Here is a 25,048-nt window from a genome sequence, read left to right as displayed (position 1 = left end):
AGATTCTGCAAATTAAAGTGTTACCCAGTTTGCTATCTGGGCTAGCTACTTTTATACTTCTGCTATATCTAATTGTATGGGAGATGCAGCAGCTTGTATCCTTAATGGTATGCAACATAAACATATTGAGGTCTCTATATTTATATCTTGTGTCACTTTTGATGAACAGGATGTGTCAGCTACAGTAATTAAGGTTTATCCGAACGCAAGACATGTGCAATCGAAACACCACATGGTATGACAACACACAAAAATGCTTCATCAAATATAACTATTGTGCTTCTCTTTTTGTACATCATACATATTAACTTCACAAGATAATGGGCGCAAGTGAAACTCAATCAGGGGTTCTATTTCAATTTACAGGGCATGCCAATGGAGGATATGGCTTGTTTATCATAAACAGCTGCTATCCATATGTATCAAAGGTAGAAAGCATGTCTACATTATTTGTCGCTGTGTGGTTATTCATTAGTTTTGGAAAATAGCAGCACTATTAAGAACTATGAAGACAAATTACCCTGCTAAGGAGCAAGACAGGGGCATGGCAGCTGCTGGTTGATCAATGATCCTGATCATTCAGGAATAATTAAGCAATTTATAGGCATTTTATTAAAATGACAGAATAGATCAGGAGTGGTCAACTGTAGAATACCAGCACAACAATTTCTTTACAGCAGATAAGTGGTCATTTTTTGACCCGTCATTTCTGAGCCTGAGGAAGGGGACCCTCTGCGGCCCCGAAAACGCTTGTAAATGAGAGACCGTACACGTCAATAAATTACCACTTATCTGCTGTAAAGAAATTGGTGTGCTGGTGACATTCTGCAAAAATCTACATGTTGTCGACGCCATCCGCAGTCACTTCAAGCACCTACCTGCGTATCAGCATGGGAATCCCGGTACAGAGTGCAGCAAGGAACTTCTTCTCATTTTCTTTTCTGACTGATTTGCTGGAGTGCAATGAACAGGACCAGCACCCGTGCATTTTGCTGCAGAGACTATTACAAGCCATTCACCTCAAGCTATATACATATTTTTTTAAAGGTTATAACCCTTCCTAGTGTGGTCACCTTGCCCTAAGTGGGGTGAGTACTTAAAGTTAGCTTGGTTGGGTTGTACACAGTCTAAGCCAAATTGATAATTCTGTATTCATTTGGTCTCAATAGAGCAAGAAGATACAATGATGTTGAGTTATGAACAATTATATCCCACTGGCCAACTACTAGTGTTGCATGCTGGGAAAAGACATAAGTATTTAGGGCTGACCTTGTGAGTTATTTTACTCTCTGGGCTCCTGCCTGGGGTAGGATGTGTTGTGACCATAATCTAGCTAAGCCTGGTGCTAGGGAGGAGGCCTGTATTTGGGCCTGAAGCTGCCCTGCCTCTTTGCGAGTGGAGCTGACCCCAGATGGAGTTCTAGGGCCTGATCCTGCCTCTGGGTTTCCTCACATGTATTTGGAAGTCAGCAGAGTACTACACTCTATCCAAAAATAAAAAAAATGGCTTTAGATACAGTTTAATGTGGTTAAATGAAAACAGTTTCCTGAGGGGATGTAATCACACCATCATTTGGTCTCAATCCATCTGAAGCACAGTCTGTATTTTTAATTTCAAGACTGTGCTGCTGAATATGAAAGGATGTGAACTAGGGATGCACTGATACCAGTTTAGATAACACTGCCGATACTTGGCATTTTCATGAGAACTACCAGGGCTGCAGCGGTTGGAGCTGGGACCTGGTTCTGGCGCTCCACCACTGTCCTAAAATCATTAGTCAATATTGTTTTAGAAAAAAATGTCACATGACAATAAACAAAAATGTATCAGTACTTGTATCTGTGAGTACTCGGGTAAGTATCAGTACTTGTACTTGCAAAAATGGTATTGGTGCATCCCTTTATATATGTTTATTTAAAAAAATTATACATTAAAACAGAGATGTACAAATCCCAGGAGCTCCGTGTGCTCCTTACAAATGACAGCAGCCGCCTAACTTTTTGAATTTTTGTCTAGTCTAGTCTTGGAGCTCGAAAAGTATCTGTACTTGTACTTGTAGCAAGTACGGTACTTGGTATCGGTGCATCCCTAATGTGAACCTAAGTACTCTCTTTTTTCTAAGATACGAGGAAATCTTGATCTATAGACATTTTTGCAACACTGGAAATGAACATTTCCCCAATGGGGGCACGGCTGTAAAATGTTAACAGCGGTTTGAACCTTTCCTATACTCTATCCAAATACTTTATGGCTGCATTTGGACTTTAATCCCCTTTCATACATACATCAGAATTTCATCTCTGTACCCTCTTAGATTCTAAGCGCTTGCAAACAGCACTTTCATTTCACTTGTTTATATATCTAACAACACCCAAGTATGCTTGTTTGAATGCTAATGTGTTCTGAGTCATGCAATGCATTAGACTTTTTGTCAACAAGGCAAAGGGCAGTCCCTTACATTAAATTGACGGTGGGATAAAGGTTAGGACAAAGCTATATTAAAGTGACACTAAACTCAGGAGTTAAATCTTATATTACATTAAATAAGTTAACAGTTAAATCTTATAAATACATTCAAGTACCGTAACTATTAACAAAAATGTATCTTATTTGTGTATCACTCGGCTGTAGATCCTCCAATCATCACTGAATTGGTGCCGACACTGTCCTTCCTTCTGGAGGGTGGCTTCTTTTCTTCCCCATGGTCCCTCTGTGTGTTGTAAAGTAGTCACCGCTCCAAGCTCACTCCTATGATAGACTACGTCACATTTTGTTTACTAATTTGTACTGAGATTGTAGTCTATCAAAGGAGCGAGCTTGGAGCAGTAAATACTTTATAACACACACAGGGACCATGGGGAACAAAAGTAGTCAATCTCCAGAAGGAAAGACAGTGTCAGCACCAATTCAGAGATGATTTGAGGATCTACAGCCGAGTGATAGACAAATAAGACACATTTTTGTTACTAGTGAAGGTATTTGAATATATTTGTAATATTTAACTCTTTAAAGTGTCACTTAAAAGCTAAGAATGTCTAGGACTTTTAATGATAGGAGGTGCACTAGGAGTCTGAATAAAAGCATAAATGCAGAAATGAAATGAAGTTCCTCCTCTTCCTTCATCAAAGGATCATAAACTAGTACAAGGGGCTCAATCTGGGGCCATTCACATTGAGTAATCCATGCTGTCTAAGAGGTCTTTCGACAATTTTCTCCCAGCATCTACATGTGTCTGTGTGTCTAAGTGGAGACGGCATCTTCTAGCAAAGTCATGGTACCGTTTAACCCTTGGAATGCCACCCGACAAAGCCGCACTTAAGTAGTTTTACGTTCTGTTCATCTGCTAAGATGCTGCCTGTTCCTGAGTGTTTCAGGTGCATTAAGCTCTGCAAAAAGCTTTGAGGCTCTTTAGAGGTAAATTGAAATGACTGCGGTTCTGAAATTGGGTCAAGTGACAGGAGAATGACAGCCGCTCATGCCACACTCACTTTGTCAGATCTTTAATGTGGGAGTAACTAGAAGTGAATTGTCTTCCCCTCTGCTGGTTAACGATGCTCTGAACAGGAATGTTGATTTAGCAGGTAGATGTTGGAGAGAAGAGAATGCCATCGCTGGTACAATAACTGCAAGAATGAATTTTTATTAACATGCAGCTTTTTTTCCGTTCATGAAGCAAGGTGAGGATCCCGTCTCTAGGGGCCAGCCTCCAGTGGCAGCATGAGAGGACACCATCACCTTGCCTTCTATCTCACAAATTGTCTTTGCTGCTGTGGACACTGGAGAAGCTGTACAGAGATACATGTACCCATACATGGAGACACTGAGTCTAGTGTATTGAGAGCAGATTATCACAGCACATGATTGCCAACTGCTGTGACAGGGATCAGATGAGCTCAAAGACTTTGGGCTATGTTTTTTGACCTCTGCTGATGAAGCAGAAATAATCCATCAACACAATATATATATCACTCGTTGAGAAGCTCTCTCTAGGCATGTAATTGCACATACAGGTGAAACTCGAATAATTAGAATATCGTGCAAAGTTTATTTATTTCACTAATGCAACTTAAAAGGTGAAACTAATGTATGAGATAGACTCATTACATGCAAAGCAAGATAATTCAAGCCGTGATTTGTCATAATTGTGATGAATATGGCTTACAGGTCATGAAAACCCCAAGAACCCCAAATCCACAACCTCACAAAAGTAGATTATTACATGCAATCAATAAAACAAGGATTGTACATAGAACAATATCGGACCTCTGAAAATTACAAGCATGCATATGTACTCAGTACTTGGTTTGGGCCCCTTTTGCAGAACTTACTGCAATTACTTTTGCACAATATTCGAATTATTCGAGTTTCACCTGTATACAGTAAGAGTCAATGCACTAAAGTATAATGCCTGTTGTATTTTAATTACTGTGCCCTACTTATCGAAAATGGTGTTTCAGTTGACTAAAGGTATTGTTGCCTAGATCAGCTAAAGTTCAGGCAAGCACGCTATTCACTTTTAAATGTAAAATATTTACAAACATTAAAGTGTATTTATAGCTAAATAAATTGTAGACTGGGGATGCAACAGGAAGGCAATTTCAGGCAAGCATGATCTGTGGTTGATCAGCTTCAATGTGTTGCAACAGTGACATTAGGGGTCTAACAGACTTTGTGAGTTTGTGAGCCCTCTATGTGATAGCAATAAAGTTGTAAAAAAAAAAAGCTTAAAAAAATTAGGTGAAATAAAATAAATATGAAAAACACCCCAAAAGTATGCTTTGCTTTGCACATGCAACAAACGTGTCGGGTGCACCTACGTATGAACCCGGCAATTACGTCACACATGTTAGGTAACGCCCCATATGCTGGAGTGAAAGCAATAATTCTAAGATCAAGATTAGTGGTTAACTCTAAATTGATGATCTGTAAATGCTTTTAAACCATCGCCTACAGACAATTTGGGGGTACCGTAGCTTTTTACCATTTCACAAACGCATGCAATTTTGACATCTTTGCTAACAGTTTACTATTCACTATAGCCTGTACAGCTCCCGAAGGCGTCTGCGCGCCTCAGCCGAGCCGAAGGCATATGTTTCTGCTCGACTGAGCCGAAGTGACAGGCAAAGCGGGGTGAACGGCTGGCCGAAGGCCGTACGCCTCGCAAAAGACAGCTCAGTTGTGATCAGTTGTGATCTCCGCCCAGTCGTAATGAGAGAGCAGCGTCCCCAAATGACCTGTGGACGCTGATCTGTCATTAAACAATAAAAACTGAATAACACCCGGCCAATGAATAACACCCAGTTGTTATTCATTGGCCGGGAGCTGCTAGAAGACTCTAGCAGGTGCCGGCCAATAGGAAACAGTTGGGCGGAGCTAGATGACTGCTAACTCTGCCCATTCCCCCCCCTTTAAAAAAAATCTTTATTGCTTTTTTTTAAATGTATTATTTATTTACATTTGTAAAAACATGATTTCATCTTTTTTTTCTTTTTTCATCTTTTTTCACTATTTGCTATTCTGCTCGGTACCACGGAGGTACTGAGCAGAATAGCTGAGCTGAATGCCTTTTGGTGGCATTCGGCAATTCACTCACTGCTGTTTAGCCCCTATGTGAATGGGGTGCATGGCAGCGAGTCCTTCTGCACTTTGGCTCAGCCGACATGCAGAGCATGTTCGGCTGACCAAAGTGCAGCTGAAGGCAGCCAATGTGCGGCTGATTTCAGTTGATGTACGGCTGATTTCAGCCGATGTACAGCTGAAATCAGCCGTATTGAGACGGAGTGAATAGCCGAACGTTGTTCGGCTCACTTCACTACGGCTCAGTTATTCACTCGGCTACCATCGGCAGCTTGGTAAATAACCCCGTTAGTTTCAATTGAGAAAATGGTGCTTTAGGCTCCCCTAATTCTCTCCTTCACGAGAGATCACATGACCTATTGCATAGGCCTCCAGACTTGTGAGCAGCACTGAAGGAAGCATGTAGCAGTATTTTCTCCTCTAGAGGTATTTCATCTCTTCTAATAATCTGTATCCATGGCAGCAAGTCTAACATTGCTTTTATGCCAACACTGAGTATTACAGTAATTCATAATATTAATATAAAAATCGATTAAAACTTACAACAAGAAGCAGAGTGTAAAGAGTAAGACCAGGAAGATTGGGGTTGGTGCACAGAGAGCTCCTTCACATGGCAGGATTTTTCTTCCACGATAGCGGAATGTACAGAAAATGATCCCAAATACCAGAGCGAAGATGATAAAAAGAATTGCAATGATGGCACAGGCCACATATCCAGCTTCATATTTTACTACCTATAATGAAAATAGAAATGGCACAATAAAATATGATAGCAGAGCAATTCTAGTTTTCTTCAATTGTGATTATTATATACCAGGAGTTTCCATTCTTAAGGTGCCCATACACCGTACAATTATCATATGTTAATCGTATGCGATCGTGTTTTCGTCCGATAATCACAAGGTTAATGGGCAGTGTACAACCACAAATACTGCACAATCGACTTTTGACTTTCAAGCAGGTTTGAAAACTTTGGTCGATCGTACGATTTTCGCAAGGTTAGTGGCGTTTCCGTACGTCAAAAATCGTACGATCTAAACTGCTCATGCGCAAACGAAAATACATGCGGTCGATTGCCGCAATTCGTCCAGGTGCTTTTCTTTAATTATGGCTAATTGAACCTTGCGATAATCAGGGCAGGATGGGGCCGCCGCACGAAAATCGTACGACGTTCGATCATCGGACGAAAAGTGTCGTACGATAATCGTAAGGTGTATGGCCACCTTTACAGTAAACTCTGATTGGCTGTGTCCATTTTAGAAGCAGCACCTAATCTAATCAGGAAGTCAGAGTTCAATAAGTATTTAGTGATTTTTCAATCATCACTGAGCAACAGATGTGTGATTTTATGTTTTACACTGAGCCTAACGCGACTGCTGACATTCATTTTACTACTGGTGTTCACTGGTACTTTATGAATGGTTGACACAGATTTTGCATCAGATTAGTGACTGGGACACTTTGAGAACTATAGTTTATGTTGAATGGTATGTAACCTGGAGTGGTGGCCCTAATTGGGTTGCACAACGCCAAGGGCACTTGCTTATAGATCAACAGCTATATTGACACAGTGCAACTTCACTTGGCAGCAAACCTTTCTTAAACCCTTCTTGAGTTACTGCACAGATGAAATCAACATGCATCAGTAAACATCACATTGTTATGAACATTAATTCACTTGCTTACCATCTTCAGCTGTAGGTACATATAGTAAATTTCAAGAAAGACAATACTTTTCTTTTTTTAAATGGTTGCTCAGAGAGAACGTATTTTTGTAGTGCCTCCTAGCCGCAAACTCATCTAAGCCTTGTAGTCTGCCTGGGCATACTGCATTGTTTGACAGAGATGGAGTGCCTGAGACCCTAAACCCATCTCTGGGGCTCACTTCTCAACAGCCTTCAGGCCACGTTGTTAATCACTAACTCCCTTCACCCGTTTCTTGACCTAGCTGGTCTTATGTCTCTGTTTCTAAGGTATAGATTTACTCTTCTTCCATAGGAATAACGAGAATCTGTCATCTTTTATCTTTAAATCCTTTTAACTCAATGGGAAGTAACACACAAATAGCAAAATAGGCAATCATCATTCCATCTTTCATGGCTGGCCAAGTCCAGGTCCGTAGCCCACCAATGAGGATATCTCTTTGTCAGACTGCTCCACTCAGGAAAGAACACCTGGGTTTCCCTCCATGTAGTGGGGAAGCCACATAGTTGGTCTGTCACATCTTCCTAGCTCAGAATGTATGGAAGTCTTGTTGCACTCCTTAACGGATATCCCAGCTGCCGGGGAGGGCTGCTTGTAGTGACTGCGGATGGCACTGCTTGTTGCACAAATCGTATAGGGAATGTCACCAGCAACCAACAAGCCCTTTAAGGATCACCAAGTGTTCATTTATTAAGAACCATGCCATGTTTAAACAAGTGCTTTCAGAGCCGCGCAGGATCCTTCCATCAGGCTTAGCATCGTCAATGCTAAGCCTGATGAAGGAACCCTGCGTGGCCCCAAATTTGCTTTTTTAAACTTGTCATGGTTCTTAATAAATTAACACTTGGTGATCCTTAACAGAATTTTTGGTGTGCTAGTGACATTCCCTATATGATCTTCCTACCTCAGTCCCCTCCCTAAGTTTCCCACTAGGACACAGAATAGACCTCATTCTTTTCCAATCTACTGACTGACCCCAAACACACTACCTGACTTTACCCAAAGGTGGCCATGCCTATTCCTAACAGACCTTACAACAAGGAACTTAAAAGCACATAGTCTTCATTGATTAGCTGGCAGCCTTTCCAGCCTTAAGGTGCCCATACACTGTACGATTATCGTACGAGAATCGCAGGAAATCCCGCGATCGTACGATAATCGTACAGTGTATGGAAGGCGTGTGACCGTTTCTACTGTACGGTCGCACGTCTTCCGTCGAACAAGCTGGCTTGTTCAACGGAAGCAGGTTAGTGGCCTGCTTGTTCGACAACTGCCGAACGGGCTGGCCCGTTTGCAGTGATCGGAAGCCCGCCCCTCACTGCGGTCATCGGAAACCCGCCCCTCATGGGGGCAGGCTTTCGATGATCGCAAGTACGATCTGCCTGTCCAAGATGGGCAGATCGTTTAAGCTTTTAATTACCTTACAACCATCACAGGATGAAAGTCGTGCGATGGTTGTAAGGTGTATGGGCACCTTAATACTTCCAGGAGTTGTGCCTAGTTGCCCCATACATGCACCTGCAATTTGCCTATGGCACCAGAGCTTTAACATGCAGCAGCTTTCTGGCTGGCTGGCACATGGCACCTCTACATAAAATGTGCCACTTGACATCACAGCACACTAACATCACAGCACATACACAAAGTTGGGTGGCAGAAGGTGATGCGTACAAACTCCCCTGCTCATGGACAGGGGGAGAAGTAGCCCTACGGAAATCTGCATATCCCTTCCCCAAACCAGTAACCATCAATAAACAAGTTGCAAGTTATAGGAATAAATTGGGTTTTCAGAGACCAAGCTGTACAGGGTTACTGGTTCTTTAAAGCTCAGTTGAACTTTTAGTTTATTGAGCTAAATACATTATAGGTACATAAAAGCAATATGTGTGCAAGGTCTTACAGTTTTTTCTTTAGAAATCATCCACTCCCTGGTTAGAAAGGCCTGTCCCCTGCCAGCATGCTGTAGAGAAGGACTTTTACTCTCTATGTAGAAGCAGTGGTCTCTCTGCAGCAAGCTGACACATTACCTTCAGAGCCAGACCTATAGCTCTGCAATCAGTAAACCTCATGCACTGTGCATATTGAAAAGCTCTAGCTTTGACTCAGTAGGGGCATTTGAAAAAAGATCTCTGCTTCCATACAGAGAGCAAGGGTCTAGCAGGGTGTTACAGATTGGGGGAGTTGGTCAGGTGTCTGCCTTTCCCTACAGCCTGCCTCAAGTGTTGTAGAGTAACGCTAGGTGGAATTCTGTCGCAGCGATTGCTCCATTCACATTGTTGTTCATTCTAACCCTAACCCTAAGTCCATATAAGTGCACAGGGCGACCAATTGGCTACATTGGTTGCGTTGGAGGAGAGTGGCGACACTCCTGGGGTTTCTACCTGTGTGAGTGAAGTGAAATGAGCAAGTTCAATCAGTGAGGCTTTGGCGGTTTACTATGGGGCCGATTCTAGGGCCACCAATGTGGTGCGACATATCCTGAGCACTAAAGGGGGCTTGGCCCCACCATTCAGCCATTTGATCTAGTCAGCCTACAAAGATCCTAATCTACAGCATGCTGGCAGGGCAAAGACTTATCTACTTAGGCCGTGGCTGCTTTCTAAAGAAAATAAACTGTATGACTTTGCACAACTTTTATTTTGATGCATCTGGAAAATATTTAGCTCATGTAAATGGAAAGTTGGGCTTTAAGGACTAGTCTGCATATCCTAAAATGAGTCCGTGTGTTCTGGGCACAATGGACTATTCTGGCCTTCAGGCATTGAGCACTGAACTTCAGAATTTTCCCTGCACAACCATTTTCTTGGCAGTTTTTGTACTTGAGATTGACTAAAGAGATACTGTAAAATACTATACAGTGTGTAGCACTTCTCAGTATAAATGTGACAACATGTATGCTAGAACCGCATATAGCACAGCATTTTACTCACTTCAGCAGTTTCCAAGAAAGAGGAATTTGTGAAAAGAACACGCAGCAACTCTAGAAGATAAAATAGAACAAAGGTGACTAGAAAACAAAAACAAAAGCGTCATATTGATATTTAAGTATTAACGGAAAAAGTTGTGTTTCCTGATCGTGGCCTAAAAATTGAACTTTCTAAACCTCAAGGATCCAGTTATATATTTTTATAAGTTGCTTGCCTGCTAATCACAGAATACCCCTTAATTCCTTTATGATGGGTGGTGCAAAAACCTTTGTGATATGTCCAAATTTTACTTATACCACATAATATATCATAAAACTAGCACTTTTTTAAATAAAAAAATGTAAATCTTAAAAATGCATTCAAGTACTATTCACAATAGCCAGTACAGCAGCCGAAAGGCAGCCGAGCAGATCAGCCGAAGTCACAGCTGAAGCAAAGAGAACGGTCTGCTGAAGACTCTCCTCCCAAATGTAAACAAGGGCGAAGCCAGCTGGCTCCACCCAGTTGTCATTTAATGACAGCCCAGTGTGCTCGAGGAGACTGTGCTGCCACTGAATGACAACAACTGGGCGGAGCCAGCCGTGACATCACAGCTGGCTTCGCCCACTTGTTTTGATTTTTCTGGGACCTGCAGGAAGACAGTAACAGGTGCTCGACAAATGTAAACAGTTCGGCGTAGCTAGCGGCGATGTCACCGTTAGCTCCGCCCAATTGTTTATATTTTGCCGGCATCTGTCAGAATTGTATTTTGCGGCGGGAGATCATTGCATGCGGATGGGTCGGTGGGTGTTGGTTTTTGTTCATTTGGATGAGTCATCATCGCCACGGACAACGCTGGGCGTCGTGATTGACCCTGGATTACATAGTTGGATCAATTTTTGGGAATTTATTTTTTAATAAAGGAATTGTCAAAACTTTGTGTGGTGTTTTATTTTGATTAACCTCCCTGATTATGGAGGATTTTAGCATTCCAAAGCGGTACATTGTTTTTCATGGCAGTTTGTTGTTTTATATTGTAAATCGTAGGAATAACTCACCTAAATCTGTCCAAACAAGAGTGCAGTAGACATCCCAGGTATTATAAAGTTTGAAACATGACTCGTCACTTTCAGTGTCTGATGACGAATTTCCCAACTAATCGCTATCACTCAATTCTGCAAGTAATTCTAATTTACTATTGCTGTTTTCTACCTGGTCTAAAACCGCTTTAGACATAAAGGGACGTTCATAAGTTTCCAGGCAGAAAGGAAAAGTGCAGGCAAAGTGCAGGCAGGGCACTGGACAAAGCTCTGGGGACAAAATGAAGTGAAATAGTTTGATACATAAATGTAATTATAGCAGATTACATTGTATTGTGTGTATTCTGTGTAAATGTCATGTTTTCACTTTTGAATTTCCTGCCGGCTCCGCCCCCTGTTGTGACGGGCGAAAACGAAACTGAAAGCCGAATGCCGGCATCGGCCGGGCGCACACAGCAGAGGACACCGCGGGCTCGCAGAGACAAGGTTAAGTGACACTTTTGTGCTATCCCGAGTGTGGCTCGGGGTTACCGCTTTTGGTACTGAAAATTGCCAGGTCTATGCTCGGAATAAGGGTCTGGTTGGGAATTATAGTGCAAGAAAGTAAGGTGATATTTTTACAGTTCCTTACTCTAATTATAGAAAGTTCCTCTGTTCCATCACCTGTTCAGTGTCTCCTATTTCATTATGCATACATACCAGGATTAAGCATCCTAATCATTATTGTATCACTCATAGGTAGACCACAATGTGCCCATTGCCTGATTTCTACAATCCAGTGCTGCCATCTATCATGAATTTATAATACACCTGTAGCTGCACAGCTTATATCCCTATTCTAAAACGTTGCTATATATGATACTTCTGGTATTGAACTGCACTGTAAATCAAACCTTTTTTGCTCTCCTATTAAGTATTTGTTGTCAATTTCTCCTACCTTTTGGGAAGGGGTTTTCCTTACTCTAATTATAGAAAGTTCCTCTGTTCCATGTGTATTGTAGCTGCATCTTATACACAAACAGTAGTTCTCAGTGCCTAGATTGCTGGACTATTAGAAAAGGTTTGTTTTCGTGCAAAAGATTCTGGTGCAGGAGAGGTGGGCAAAGGTTAGTGTTAGGGTTACAGGAAGAGTTGGTGTTAGAGTTATGGTGAAGGTAAAGGTTAGTGTTAGGACTACAGAGAGGGTTATTGTTAGGGTTTACGGGGAGGGTTAGTGTGAAGGTTAGGGTTGGGTTTGAAGGGAGGGTTCATGTTAGAATTACAGGGAAAATTTATGTCAAGTTTAATGCCAGGACCAGAGGGAGGCTTACTGTGTTATTCACAAAAGGGTGAAGAGTTTGGAGTTTGGAGAAGGCAGAAAAGTGAACAATCTAGGACAACATAGCTGAGCTCAAAAGTGAGCTGAAATTGGATAATTTTTCCAAATCAGCTATTTTGGCCTCAATCGTTCACTTTTCCTGCCTTCTCCAAACTTTTAGTGTTAGGGTTCAGAGAAGGTTACTGTGAGGGTTAATGATAGGGTTACAGGGTAGTTTAGTGGTAGGGGGAGTTTTGAAATTACAGTGAGGGTTCAGAGTGGGTTACTGTGAGGGTTAGTGATAGGGTTACAGGGTAGGTTAGTGTTAGCTGGCATCGCATTGCGGCCGGCTCACTATGTTATGGGGCAGGAGGGGGCGTGGCGGTCCATTGAAGTGAATGGCACCGTAGCCTATAACCAGTAACAAAATAGTGCTTGCAGCATTTTGTTTGGACCGGACCGCAGGCATTGATGCCTTGCGTTCCCGTGCGGCCGAAGGGCATGGCTACGCTGTCATTCACTTTAATGGACAGTCCCGCCCCCTCCTGCCCCACAACATAGTGAGCCAGCCAAAATGCGAGGAAGTGCGTTCCGGCCAGAATCCGTCCGGAACGCGGTGTCTGGTGTGAACGAGGCCTGAATAGTATCTTTTTAGAATTTCTGGTTTGATTTATTTTTCTTGCACCATACTGTGTTTACAGTTGGCCCACTGAGGCAAAAACATAATCTTTCCCTTAAAAAACACCCCTGTAAACAGTGCACAGCCCACCGTGTTTGATATGTATATTGTCATAATAGCACTTCTCTGTATTATTTCAAATTGCTTTTAAAGATGACACCAAAATAGTAATTAACAGTTTAAATCTTATAATTGTTTGGATGTCCTCTGTGTAGCAGTACAGATGCATGGGGCTGTAGCAGGTGGGCTTCTAAATGGATAACAGCCTGGAATTGCCCGCTAGGGGGCGCGCGCGAGCAGAAAAAAATTGCAGTGCCGTCCGTCCGTTTTTTTACTACGGGAGGACGGCAAGAGGTTAATATCAGCTCTGGATCTTTAGTTATTATACATAGGAAGGTTCGTATCTTAAATAAAACACCAGGTAGAAAATCCCATGAGAAATATCATGTCTCATCAGAGTGAGACACTACCTTGCATTGCAGTCATTACTCTTGAAGGCTAGACATATCATACTGCACACATGGTCTACTTTCAAATGAGACACCATAGTAAATTACACTGTATGGATTTCTCTTTGATGTATAAACATCTATCACCACTGATTAGAGACTGTATGCATGCTGCCATCACCTGTTCAGTGTCTCCTATTTCATTATGCATACATACCAGGATTAAGCATCCTAATCATTATTGTATCACTCATAGGTAGACCACAATGTGCCCATTGCCTGATTTCTACAATCCAGTGCTGCCATCTATCATGAATTTATAATACACCTGTAGCTGCACAGCTTATATCCCTATTCTAAAACGTTGCTATATATGATACTTCTGGTATTGAACTGCACTGTAAATCAAACCTTTTTTGCTCTCCTATTAAGTATTTGTTGTCAATTTCTCCTACCTTTTGGGAAGGGGTTTTGCTGGACGGCATTCAGAAACAACCGCTGCATGTTATAAAGGGGAGCCAGAGCATCAGAATGTCTTCTCACAAAAGATATATTCTGTTTACTTCCAACTTCATCAAATATTAGTTCTTCTGATCCTGAAACTAGCTGGCATGTCTGCGCTGCCACCAGTCCCATATTATGAAGAAGGACGCAATAAATGACGAGGTGCCAGACACCTATCCTTAAATCCAACAAGCCCATCTTTTCACAACCCAGGTATGGCATCTTTGTCACCAGTCAGATGTCAGAGGTCCCATTATACTCCTATTCCAGAATCCCTGGATCACTACAGTCACATCTATACTTGGTGTAAGGAAGTCAATAGCTGAGAGCAGTAACACTCCTACAGCTACTGTGAGAGTGTAGGGCATGTCGTTTGATGAACCTGATGTACTTGTTTGTGTTGGGGCAGGTCCAGCATTCTGCTAGAGCATCCCCAGCACATCCTCTAGCACTGAGTCACAAACAACTAGGATAAAACAGGAGAGTCTCATTAGTAATTAGCAGGCGAATACATCAAGGTCATCACATCAGCTGCACTCCCACTGATAGATCATACCAGTGACATCTTGCTCAGGTGAACCACCATTCCTGTGCAGAAAATATCAACAGGAGTTGGGAAACAGGCTGTTTCAGATAATTATAAACACATTTAGGACAAGCAGACATGATAACCAAAAGGAATACCCAAGGAATATCATAAGACAACATTGAAGCAAAGCAGTGTCCGTCCTTTTGGGTGCCCTGGGCTAGACAACTACCATTGCCCCCTTCCCCCATGTGACCACTAAACATAACCACAGCATAAGCAACATAATCATTAGACATGTGCGATTCGTTTCGTTCCGAATCGAAATTCGGACGAATTTTCGGAAATTTGGACATTCGGATGTATCCGAATTCCGAATTACAGACATAACGAATGCAAACGAATCCGAATTTCCGTTTCCGAAATTCGGTAGCGTTAGTTCGAACGTTCGTTTCGTTTTCGTTTCTTATTCGTTTCTTATTCGTTTCGTTCGTTGGAGCAAAGTGACATTAGAAAAGGACATAAACATTTTTTCCCCCTCAAATGTCACTTTGCTGCAAACGAACGAACGAAACGAATAAGAAACGAATAAGAACCGAAAACGAAACGAACGTTCGAACTAACGCTACCGAATTTCGTCCGAATCCGAATTCCGAATCCGAATTGACTTTCACACCCAAATCCCGAAAAACGAAATAACACAAATCCGAATTTGAAACGAAACTAAACAAATTTTTTGGCAGCGCACATGTCTAATAATCATGTTTTAGTACAGAAGTAAACACATATGGGGCATAATTATTAAGCAGTGAATGTGTCATTCGCCAAACATGCATTTTTCCCATAGGAGATATGGGAGCATCTCCAAGTACAATATCTAATATCTCTCACTTCTGTTCACTTTCTCCTGCCTTTCTTCTGGCTAGCTTTGTGATTCCCTTATGGAGATCTTGCCTTTTTTGATACGATATGGGCCCCTTTTTTCATGCCTAGATGCTGTTTATCCCACTCCACGATCTAGGAAAATTCCCAACCTTTGAATTCTTTGAATTATTGAACATTGCCCTATGGGAGTATCGGGTGCCTTCACTGAGCATCGGTAAGACTGGAACCTCTATACACACATTGATGTAATGTCTCATCTTTTTGTTTATCATTTTCTACTTATTGTCGGTGGTTACCTGCTCATGAAAGTTATTGGCGTATTGTATACTTTGGACTGTTGAGTGCATTTATATCTATGACGCATATATATATTACTTTATACTTTTTATCCTATGCTGATCAGACAATTCATATGATCATTTTATATCTTCATATCTTTACTTTAGACCACTTCTAGACCTGAAGAAGCGTAGTGATACGCGAAACGCGTTGTCACACATATCCAACCAGCTTCAACTCCCTGGGTTTAAATTAAGAAACTATATTAAGAATACCACTACTAAAATCATCTAAAAACATGTATTTCTGTTAAATGCATAAACAAGATGTGAATGGTCGACACATACCAATTGATTATAGGGCGACAATTTAATAATTAGGATATGGGTCAACTAATCATGTTATATCAAATCATGTCTAGTTGCAGCGGATGAAATGCTGAATCTAGAGTATACAAACATATTAAAAAGTTCATCCAGCTGAACCCTGTTGAACTTTATAGTATCTAGGAACTTTAATGAATTATTTCATATCAGTCGCCCCATCAGTTGAAGTGTGTCAACCACAGTGTGGGAGTTGAGACCCACTAATGAACTGTATCTATGCATTAACTTTTTTAATCAATCATGTTAACTTGATTTTGCTAATCTTGAGTTTGCTAATCAGTCAATACCCAGGACAGCGGTGGATATTAGAAGTGTCTGTGCTCATTATTACTTTCGTTTCATTTCTTTATTCTTTTAATCATGCATCTAATAAACTTTATACATTTTATATAAAAAGATTATTCTGAACCATCATTTGGAGTGCCATAGAAACCCCATCTTTCCAAACACTCTCTTCTTCTAAACATTTACTTCAGGTGACTTTTCCCGGTGAGTGCTGTAATAAGCAGGACAATTTTTCACCACCATTTACTGCTTAAATATGCCCTAGTGCCCACCCCCCTACAATGATTGCTTTGGCATTTAGTTTCCACAAGTGTTAAATTCATTTGCATATTGTGAATTTACATTGTACATCCTTTACAATAATTGGATATGTACCTAACCGATTGAAGCCTTAGGTCATCTAGGTTACTCAAATATAATTAGAACCCTTACTGAGAACTGCGAGTTCTGCCCTCATGTGGATAATGGTGGATGATGATGATGATCATGATGTGCTGTCATTCTTCTCCCTAATTTAGATAATATGTACTGGTGCACGTGTATGAATTAATTATATTCTGTTTTAGAGAAAGGCTTATGGTTGCTCATCAGTTGTAGAGGGTGGTGTACAGAGAAAGCGAGCAGCAGAAAATACAGGTCTGAGAAGAAGTGCAGCAATGAACCCCTAAATTTAATGGGCCCTCACAGCCTTTCCTGGCTTACTGCTGATGCACTCTCTGACCCACCAGTAGCGTCTGAATGCCCTACATTCACTCTGTCAATCATTTCTTGAGGCATTTATTGACTCAAAGTCCAGAGGAGAGAGGACCTAGGCTAAGGGTATGCAATTATGCAATGTGTGCCGTTAAGCAATTGATTGAGCAAGCTTTCTGAAGATGCTCCACTTTTCTGGCCACCTTCCTATATGCCAAGCCCTAGCATAGGCCCATTTCCTAGTCCCTGAGACTGGATTCTGAAGCTGGTAAAGCCCCTCCAAACAACAGGCCTGAGAGGCAGAAAGGCTCTTCACAGTGAACCTCCTCACTAGGTAAAGCCTGTTAGGCAGAAGTCCAGATTTCTCGACTGATAGCCTTTGAAGGCAAGGACTCGGAGGCAAAGACATTGTAGAAAGGCTCCCTGAATATTTCCTTCCTCAGCCTACATCACTGGCAGCAAACCTCCTAGTGATTGGCCAGGGTGAAATAAATATTCATAAGTCATACATTTTGTATCTCTTGCTCAATTCACTGGAGAACACTCCCCGGGAGCAGGCAGTAGTAAACAATGCCCCAGGCTTAGGGAAAACCCAACAAGGGCAGAACACATAGAAAATCATAGCTCAGGCTGGCTACAGCCTAGCTGTCCACTAAAGTTAGTCTAGTGGCACTGCAACTTTGGCAGGCCTGCTACATATGGCTTTAATGTGGGGTGTACTGCCCATTTTTTTCTAAGCTGCCCCATGCATAAAGTAAATGTCATGTGGGGAGCAGGCTTGATACCGCTATCGATGCTCATACTGGGCAGTGCTGATACTGGGCGGTGCTGATACTGGGCATACCCGATACTAAGCTCTGATAACGGCCCTTTCAATTGTTAAATAAAAGAGACTGCCTGAGGTCCCGTGCTTGGCCACCGTAGACTTTGACAAACCACAGGCAGTGAGGGCAAATCTCCCCAGCTGGAACTTGGTTACCACATAGGAAGTAATGTCTCCCTAGTGGAACATGGATTGAAGTAAAAAAAATACTTACAGATTGTCTAGCCTATCAAAAGGTTTTGCCAACAAATAGAAACAATAGCATTGCATTTTTATATCTTTTTATTTTGTTGTATATTAGGCTGACAAATGTAGAAAATTCATGCATCCAGGCCATTTAGCAGTATTCAGCAGTTCCTGGCTCTGAACACTGGACACTGCAGACAATTATTCCACACAGTTCTTTTTTTCCCAAAATGAATATGACATTGTGACATTAATCCTCTCACTGACAGAATATGTTGCTTTGGCTTATAAGTGAACTGTTGCATATCGAATCCTCTTCTTCCTGGTGACATTCCCTTTAAACTGTAATGGGATAAACTAGCATTTAAGAACATGAATGCAGCATCATAATAACGTTATAACTTTTGCACTGTAGCTTGATGATAATGCCAGTGTATCCCTCCATGTGGATGGGATAGCACACATTTTCCCAAGAAAAAGCAAACAGAAACGAGAGCTAACTTTACCTTATTTAACCTCGTACTCACATGCATGGGGGACATTTAAAGTGGAAGTCTAAAAAATAATAGCTGATAGCCATGCTTTCTATGACAGAAAAGACTTTGTAAGTCTCCTGTGTGCATGTGCCGGAGTTACATCATAAGGGCCTGACCACTCAAATGGCTGAAGAATCTGAACCTAGAAGACAGGGACTAAGTTGGAAGTGCCAGTGAGGGAGAAGCGCAGCACTGGAGAGGACAAATCAAATGGCTGAAGAATCAGAACCCAGAAAAAGGCCAGCATAAAGATGATAGTGCCAGTGAGGGAGGAGCACAGTACTGGAGGGGACCAACAAAATGGCTGAAGAATCATAACCCAGAAGACCAGAATGAAGATGATAGTGCCGGTGAGGGAGGAGTACAGCACTGGAGGGGCCCAATCAAGTGGGAAAATAATCAGAACCCAGAAGAAGACCAGGGCGAAGATGATAGTGCTGGTGGGGGAGGAGCGCAGCACTGGAGGGCAGTGCTTGGCAAACCTGCCATAGTGTGCTACTATGCTGTGCATGCTAGCACATTATGGCTAAAAGCTCCAGAGGGCTTCTCCCCTTACTTTTCTTCCACTTTAAGAGCATATTTTTAATGCAGTGAATGTGACTTTTACCACGCCTTCACTGGTTGTCAATTAAACACTATCATTTAAAACACATGCAGGAGTGAATAGTTGGGGAATAACAGATTCACTGCTAATAAATATAACTATCTGCTTTATAAAATAGTGTATTCTTAGAACTAGTAGACAGCAGTTACGCCTAAATGACATGAAATTATATTTAGTGTTATATCTGGATTTTAACCAATCTGGATGCTGATTGCTCTGAGATCTGAAGGTTTCTCCAAGTCTGGTGAATTGATTGATTCTAACTCTTGCTGGGTTGGGGCCTCAGCATACAGTGTGGGGGATCAATCCAAAGATTATGAATATGCATCTGACTCTCACCAGTCCCTGAGCAGGCTTACTCAGAGGTATGGCTGGAGGAAGGTGATAAATATTTGTGAACACCTTCCAGAACTCTCTCCCCTGGGGTTTCTCCCTGGGAGGAGGTGTGTGTGCTGCAATATGCCTGGTCTAGGCCTCAGTATGTGGCAGGTGCTGGGGTCTTAGAGGCCTAAGATGCTACTGAAAAGAAACCTGATGGAAGATGGGCTGGAGGAAGAATCTGTTTACTGAGGAGTGTCGCAGAGGAGCTAGTGAGAGCTACCGCCTGGACCCTGTAAGTGACTTCTCACCCTCCATGCAGATACTATATGGAAGAGAAGCCGGTTGGTGCACTGCAAGCCCTGTGACTGTTCTCCTTCAGAGTCTTGGACTGTTCCTGGCTGTTCTCTGGTGCTACTACCTATCACTGGTCCCTCCCATAGGACCTATTGCTACCTGTATCTACTGTTGCCATTGGTGAAGACACTGTCCTTTATTTTTGTATCTTGGGTATCATGCAGCCCTAACCCACCCTCCTAGTTACTACTGACCAATAAATACTAAAAAAGACCCTACGACTCGAGTCTGTTCTATCCTATCCTAAAGTGTCAGTGTTGCTGGAGCTAAGGAAAAGGACTAATGGTTGGCAAAACAGGTGGGATAACCCTAATTCATATCCAGTGGCTCTTTTGGGGGTGAGCGCTACAAAAATTTATAGTAACACATCACTAGTTTACAATAAGTGGCTACAATAGGAAGAAAATTAAGGCAAACTGGCAATAATGGTTAGGAGTTAAATAAAACCTCTGCATGGCAGCCTATAAGAAAACACATGGGCTTCCATTGCTGAGCTCTCCTTTTGTTATGATGATCCAAATGTGCGCTGCCACCAGCAGCAAGCTTAACATTTGTACAATTATTTTGGTATGTTCCATTGCTCACCCCCTTCTTTTACTGAGTAGTAGTGATGAGTTATGATAGCCAGAATTTGGTTTGACAAAATGTATGAATGCGAGAAAAATCGGACAAAATTGAATTTTGTATTTGATTGGAATTAAAGTATTATTGTCAGCGCATGCCAGGGAACTAGTATTTTCAGGGGAAGGTGCATATTTGTCTCCCTGCTGGGGAGATTAACCTTCACTTCCTGTCCCAGAGACACTACAGGATGTAATAGGACATTTCTTCAAAGTGATTGAAGAGTCCTAGATTGTTGTCACCAAACCAGGGTTCCCAATCTGCAGATTTTTCGCACTTCCTTCTCATCTCTGCACTGTAGACAATGGCCACCAGGACCAATGACATGGTGACTCTCCCCAGTGCGTGCACAGACAGCAATAAGCGAAACATATCTGAAACCAAACTTTTTTTGGTTTTGTCATCTGTGTCTAATTAGAGAGATTTACATGCACTTCCTTTGATGTAGACCCCACATGAAGTGAGGGAAATCTCTTCTTAGACAGTTGTCACTTAAGCAAGTGTTCCCATTGGAAGCTTTCCTCTGTATTCTTGTTCCACTGAGTACTACACATTTTATAATTTTGAGTACTTTGAGGGCTGTTACAGTAGTCAGCATGGTTAGCTAAGCACCAACACTGGGCTTGGATTGAAGAGCATTATGGCTGGGGGCCCGATAGTCTCTCCATTCCCATGGAAGTGGCTGCTGCTTGTTAAGTGGTGGCTCTTGCTGTAAGCAGCGTTGATTGACTAAGATGGTGCCAGAAGGTACAACCAGCGGAAGACACCTGAGAGGGAAGGAGCATGAAGTGTGACCCTAGAGAGGAAAATGAGTAGGGGGTGGGAAAAAGCCTGTGATTGATTGGTGAGTGCCTGGCAGAACAGGGAAAAGTGGGCAGAGCAACAAGTTGAAAGGCAGGAGCAGCAGTAGCTAGGCAGCATTCAGCCATAGGCTTCACACTTACATATCCACCCTAACATTTGTGTTTTTGTTGCAGGTTGGATTCCTCATGATATAGATATGTGCAGGACGGATCAGGGCACCATGCAAGGTGGGCTCAGCACCCTCTCAGGGCTGCAAGTTGGAAGAATCTCTGGCTGTGTGGCAGAGTTCTATTACTGTGTCAGTGAGAGGGGAGGCAGAGATGGAGCATGGTGGCCATACTAAAAAGAGGGAGAATCTCAAACTTTTCACGGGAGGCTGAGAGCAAGCTACAGGATGGGCCCAAGCAGGCCATTAATAATTTTGTGGGGCACTGGAGCTGAGTGCATAGGGGCCTCAGTGGAGTATGAGAGGGCTTAAATGGAGGCAGCTTCAGTTATCATTGAGCAGGGGGAAAGGTGCCCCGAACTGAGGTAGGGCTCAATAGTGTTTTTAAATGTGAAATTGTTTAATAAATCTAAGATCCCACAAATGTATGCCATAAAGTGCTTGTTCTTTCTTTTTTGGGGTACCAATTGGGGGAAAATGAAGGAGTGGGCCATCCCGATCTTTTAGAAAGGGGGCGGACAGCAATTAGCGCCTGACAGAACCCTTCCACACTATATCCACAAATAAGGAAAATGTTTTGGCTACAGATACACTTTAGGTGTAAATCCCCATCACAGGTTTCCTACTCCGTCCCTTTTAATGTCGCAACTTGCATCAGAAGATAATGTTCGGGCCCTCTATTTTATGGCAGGCATTGACATACAATCGGGATCACTGCAAGCTTCCAAAAAGGACATTTGTCCTGCTATATCAAAACAAACATCGCTCAAGAGACCTGAGCCAGGAAGCTCAAATTGATGATTACTTTAATGGTCACTTGCTAAATAAAGATGTCACATTCCTAAGATAAATAGGTGAGTAGGGAGTGAGCAAGGATGAAATCACTCTATGTACAATGGACAGCACAATATATGGCTACATTGTCGTCTGTGCTGATTACATGACCGCTGCTCCATCTCACTGGAAAATAAATCTCTGCTGTGAACATAGCCAAGTGGGAGATGTATAATAAGTACATTGGCAGTAATGATCACAGAAGAAGTGTAAATACTGTGTACATAAATACAGGAGAAAGGTCATAAGCTATACTCTTGTGACACCAATCCTGCCAGGTGAGGGATTATTCCCCAGTAGGTGGCAAACACAATGGAAAGAGTAAAAGACACGGACGACTGACACCAGCCCATTCTACGATCCTAGTGACAAGACATGAAACATCTCCGCCTAATTGCACAATAGACTGAGGTGTCCTGGATTATAATTAAGTCATGTACAATCTTGTCTTCAAACCTTACGTAGACGGCTTCAAACTGGTTCAGCAGGTCATAACCATGTACAGTATATCATGCCTGGCAATGCCTGTGTATTCAGATCCTCTATATAATTTAGGTTGGGTGTCATTTGGGATTATCAAGATGCATTTAAGAAGCGACCCCAGAAAAGAACTGCCTTGTTATATTTTTAGCAGATAAACCTTTCATAAGAGCCCATGGAATAGTAATGACATTTACTTTAGCAGCATGAGAATACATAGGTGAAGGCAGTTATTCCATGTGTGGTTACCAAGCTGCCACCCTAATGACCGCTGTCAAATCTAAATTGGCCAAACACATTGCAATCTATAGATTTACCAGTAGCTATGAAGTACAATGACTGGATACAACTGAATGTATTGTATGGGCAAGATCTCACATTATGTAGTTTTGGTAAATTTAAAGGAGAATTTACAGATATTGCACACATTGTAAAATGTATAAGAACTTAAGGGAGACCTGTAAACTTGACTCTGAGCATCTGTACATCAGACCAAAAAGAGGGGCAACTAAGGAGGAAAGAGGGACAGAGGGGTCTGGTTCCAATTGTAGGACAGTTGGGAGGTATGCAGTCTATATTTCTCCTGTACGTTTCTGCTTGAATCTGCTGTCTCTTATAGATCTCTGGTGTAAATGTCGTTCTTTGCCATGCCCACCTAGACCCTCAAGGATATAACATCCAGTCTCATGATAAGGGTCACCACAGCCCACAGTCCTATCATTTACAGGGTTATTCACTAAGCTGCTGGAGGCAGCCAAGTGAATAACCGAGCCGTAGTGAAGTGAGCCGAACAACGTTCGGCTATTCACTACAGCTCAGTATGGCTGATTTCAGCTGTACATTTACTGACATCAGCCGTACATCTGCTGCCTTCGGACAGCCGAACTCGCTCTGCATGTTCAGCTGAGCCGAAGTGCAGAAGGACTTTGACTCAGCCGATCCAACATCTGGATCGGCATCGCCGAAGCTTCGGCAGCTCACTCGCTGCCGTTCACCCCTATTCACATAGGGGCCGAAACGGCAGTGAGTGAATAGTGGTGGCATTCAGCTCGGCTATTCTGCTCGGTACCTCCGTGGTACCGAGCAAAATAGCAAATAGTGAAAAAAGTTGAACAAAAAAAAGTTGAAAAATAAGTTTAAAAATGTAAATAAAGATTAAAAAAAAAACAAACAAGAAATTTAAATAATTAAAAAAACAACAATTGGTCAGAGCTAGCAGTGACAGCTAGCTCTGCCAAACTGTTTCCTATTGGTCCGCACCTGCTAGAGTCTTTTAGCAAGTCCCGGCCAATAAATAGCAACTGAGCGGAGCCGCCTGTGACCTCATGGCTGGCACCGCCCAATTGTTATTGTTTAATGACAGATCAGCGTCCCCAGGTCATTTGGGGACAGTGATCTGTCATTACAGCGGGGCGAAGCCAGCCGTGAGATCACGGCTGGCTCCGACCCAGCTGTCATTTGCAAGGTGTACGGCCGGCCTTCGGGAGCTATACGGGCTATAGTGAATAAGCCCATACAGCAACCCTTCGGTTCGTCTGAACCGAAGGGCTCCCGCAACCGAAGCCAGCCGAAGGATCAGCCGGAGCTACGGTTGTATCCTTCGGCAGCTTTGTGAATAGACCCCATAAAGTGACTCTGTCATGACGAGGGTATATTAGAGGGATACCGTTCTTACCTGCCCCCTCTTGGACCCAGGAAGCGCCACGGGACGCCACAGCCTCCCGCACCCGCGCCAGCAGCTCCTCCAAACCACTCATTCTGGCTAGCAAGCAACAGGGCGAAAATTACCTTCTCCTGTTGCACTTCTCCTCAAACTGGCCTCTTCCTGTCTCCTCCCCAGGATCCCCACCCATGGAAATCCCACCCTCTCCCCTTATCTCCAATCAGGAGGAGACCACTCCTGCCTTGTTTTCCTTCATTTATAATTTAACCCCTTATCTCCCTGTCTCCCCTACTCCCCCTGTCATGCTGTCCCTCCGCACAATTCCCTTTCTTCCTTGTGCTCCATGACTTTCTTGAGCGAAGTTTGGGGGCTGCCATTGCTGGCCTCTTTTTGAAGATGTTAGTTGTCTGGTTGTATCTTTTGATTAACAGGCCTGAAATAAGCAT

At 42.6% G+C, this 25,048-nt stretch overlaps 1 protein-coding gene across 1 annotated transcript in view; it reads right to left on the bottom strand.

Moving 5' to 3' along the window:
* PROM2 (prominin 2) overlaps positions 1 to 14,436 on the bottom strand; it is a 66,966-nt gene extending 52,530 nt beyond the window's left edge. Inside the window, exons 1-3 of the mRNA XM_018558901.1 lie at positions 14,108 to 14,436; positions 10,212 to 10,261; positions 6,121 to 6,311 (exon numbers count right to left, since the gene is read on the bottom strand). Of these exons, the coding sequence (XP_018414403.1) occupies positions 6,121 to 6,311; positions 10,212 to 10,261; positions 14,108 to 14,378 (512 nt within the window). The 5' untranslated portion in view covers positions 14,379 to 14,436. The remainder of the gene's footprint in view (positions 1 to 6,120; positions 6,312 to 10,211; positions 10,262 to 14,107) is intronic.
* Between the last annotated feature and the right edge of the window lie 10,612 nt (positions 14,437 to 25,048).

The sequence above is a fragment of the Nanorana parkeri genome, unplaced genomic scaffold (genome assembly GCF_000935625.1).
Source record: "Nanorana parkeri isolate BGI_ZX_2015 unplaced genomic scaffold, ASM93562v1 scaffold367, whole genome shotgun sequence".
Taxonomy (NCBI): Eukaryota; Metazoa; Chordata; class Amphibia; order Anura; family Dicroglossidae; genus Nanorana; species Nanorana parkeri.
This window is presented reverse-complemented; position numbering and strand designations above follow the sequence as displayed.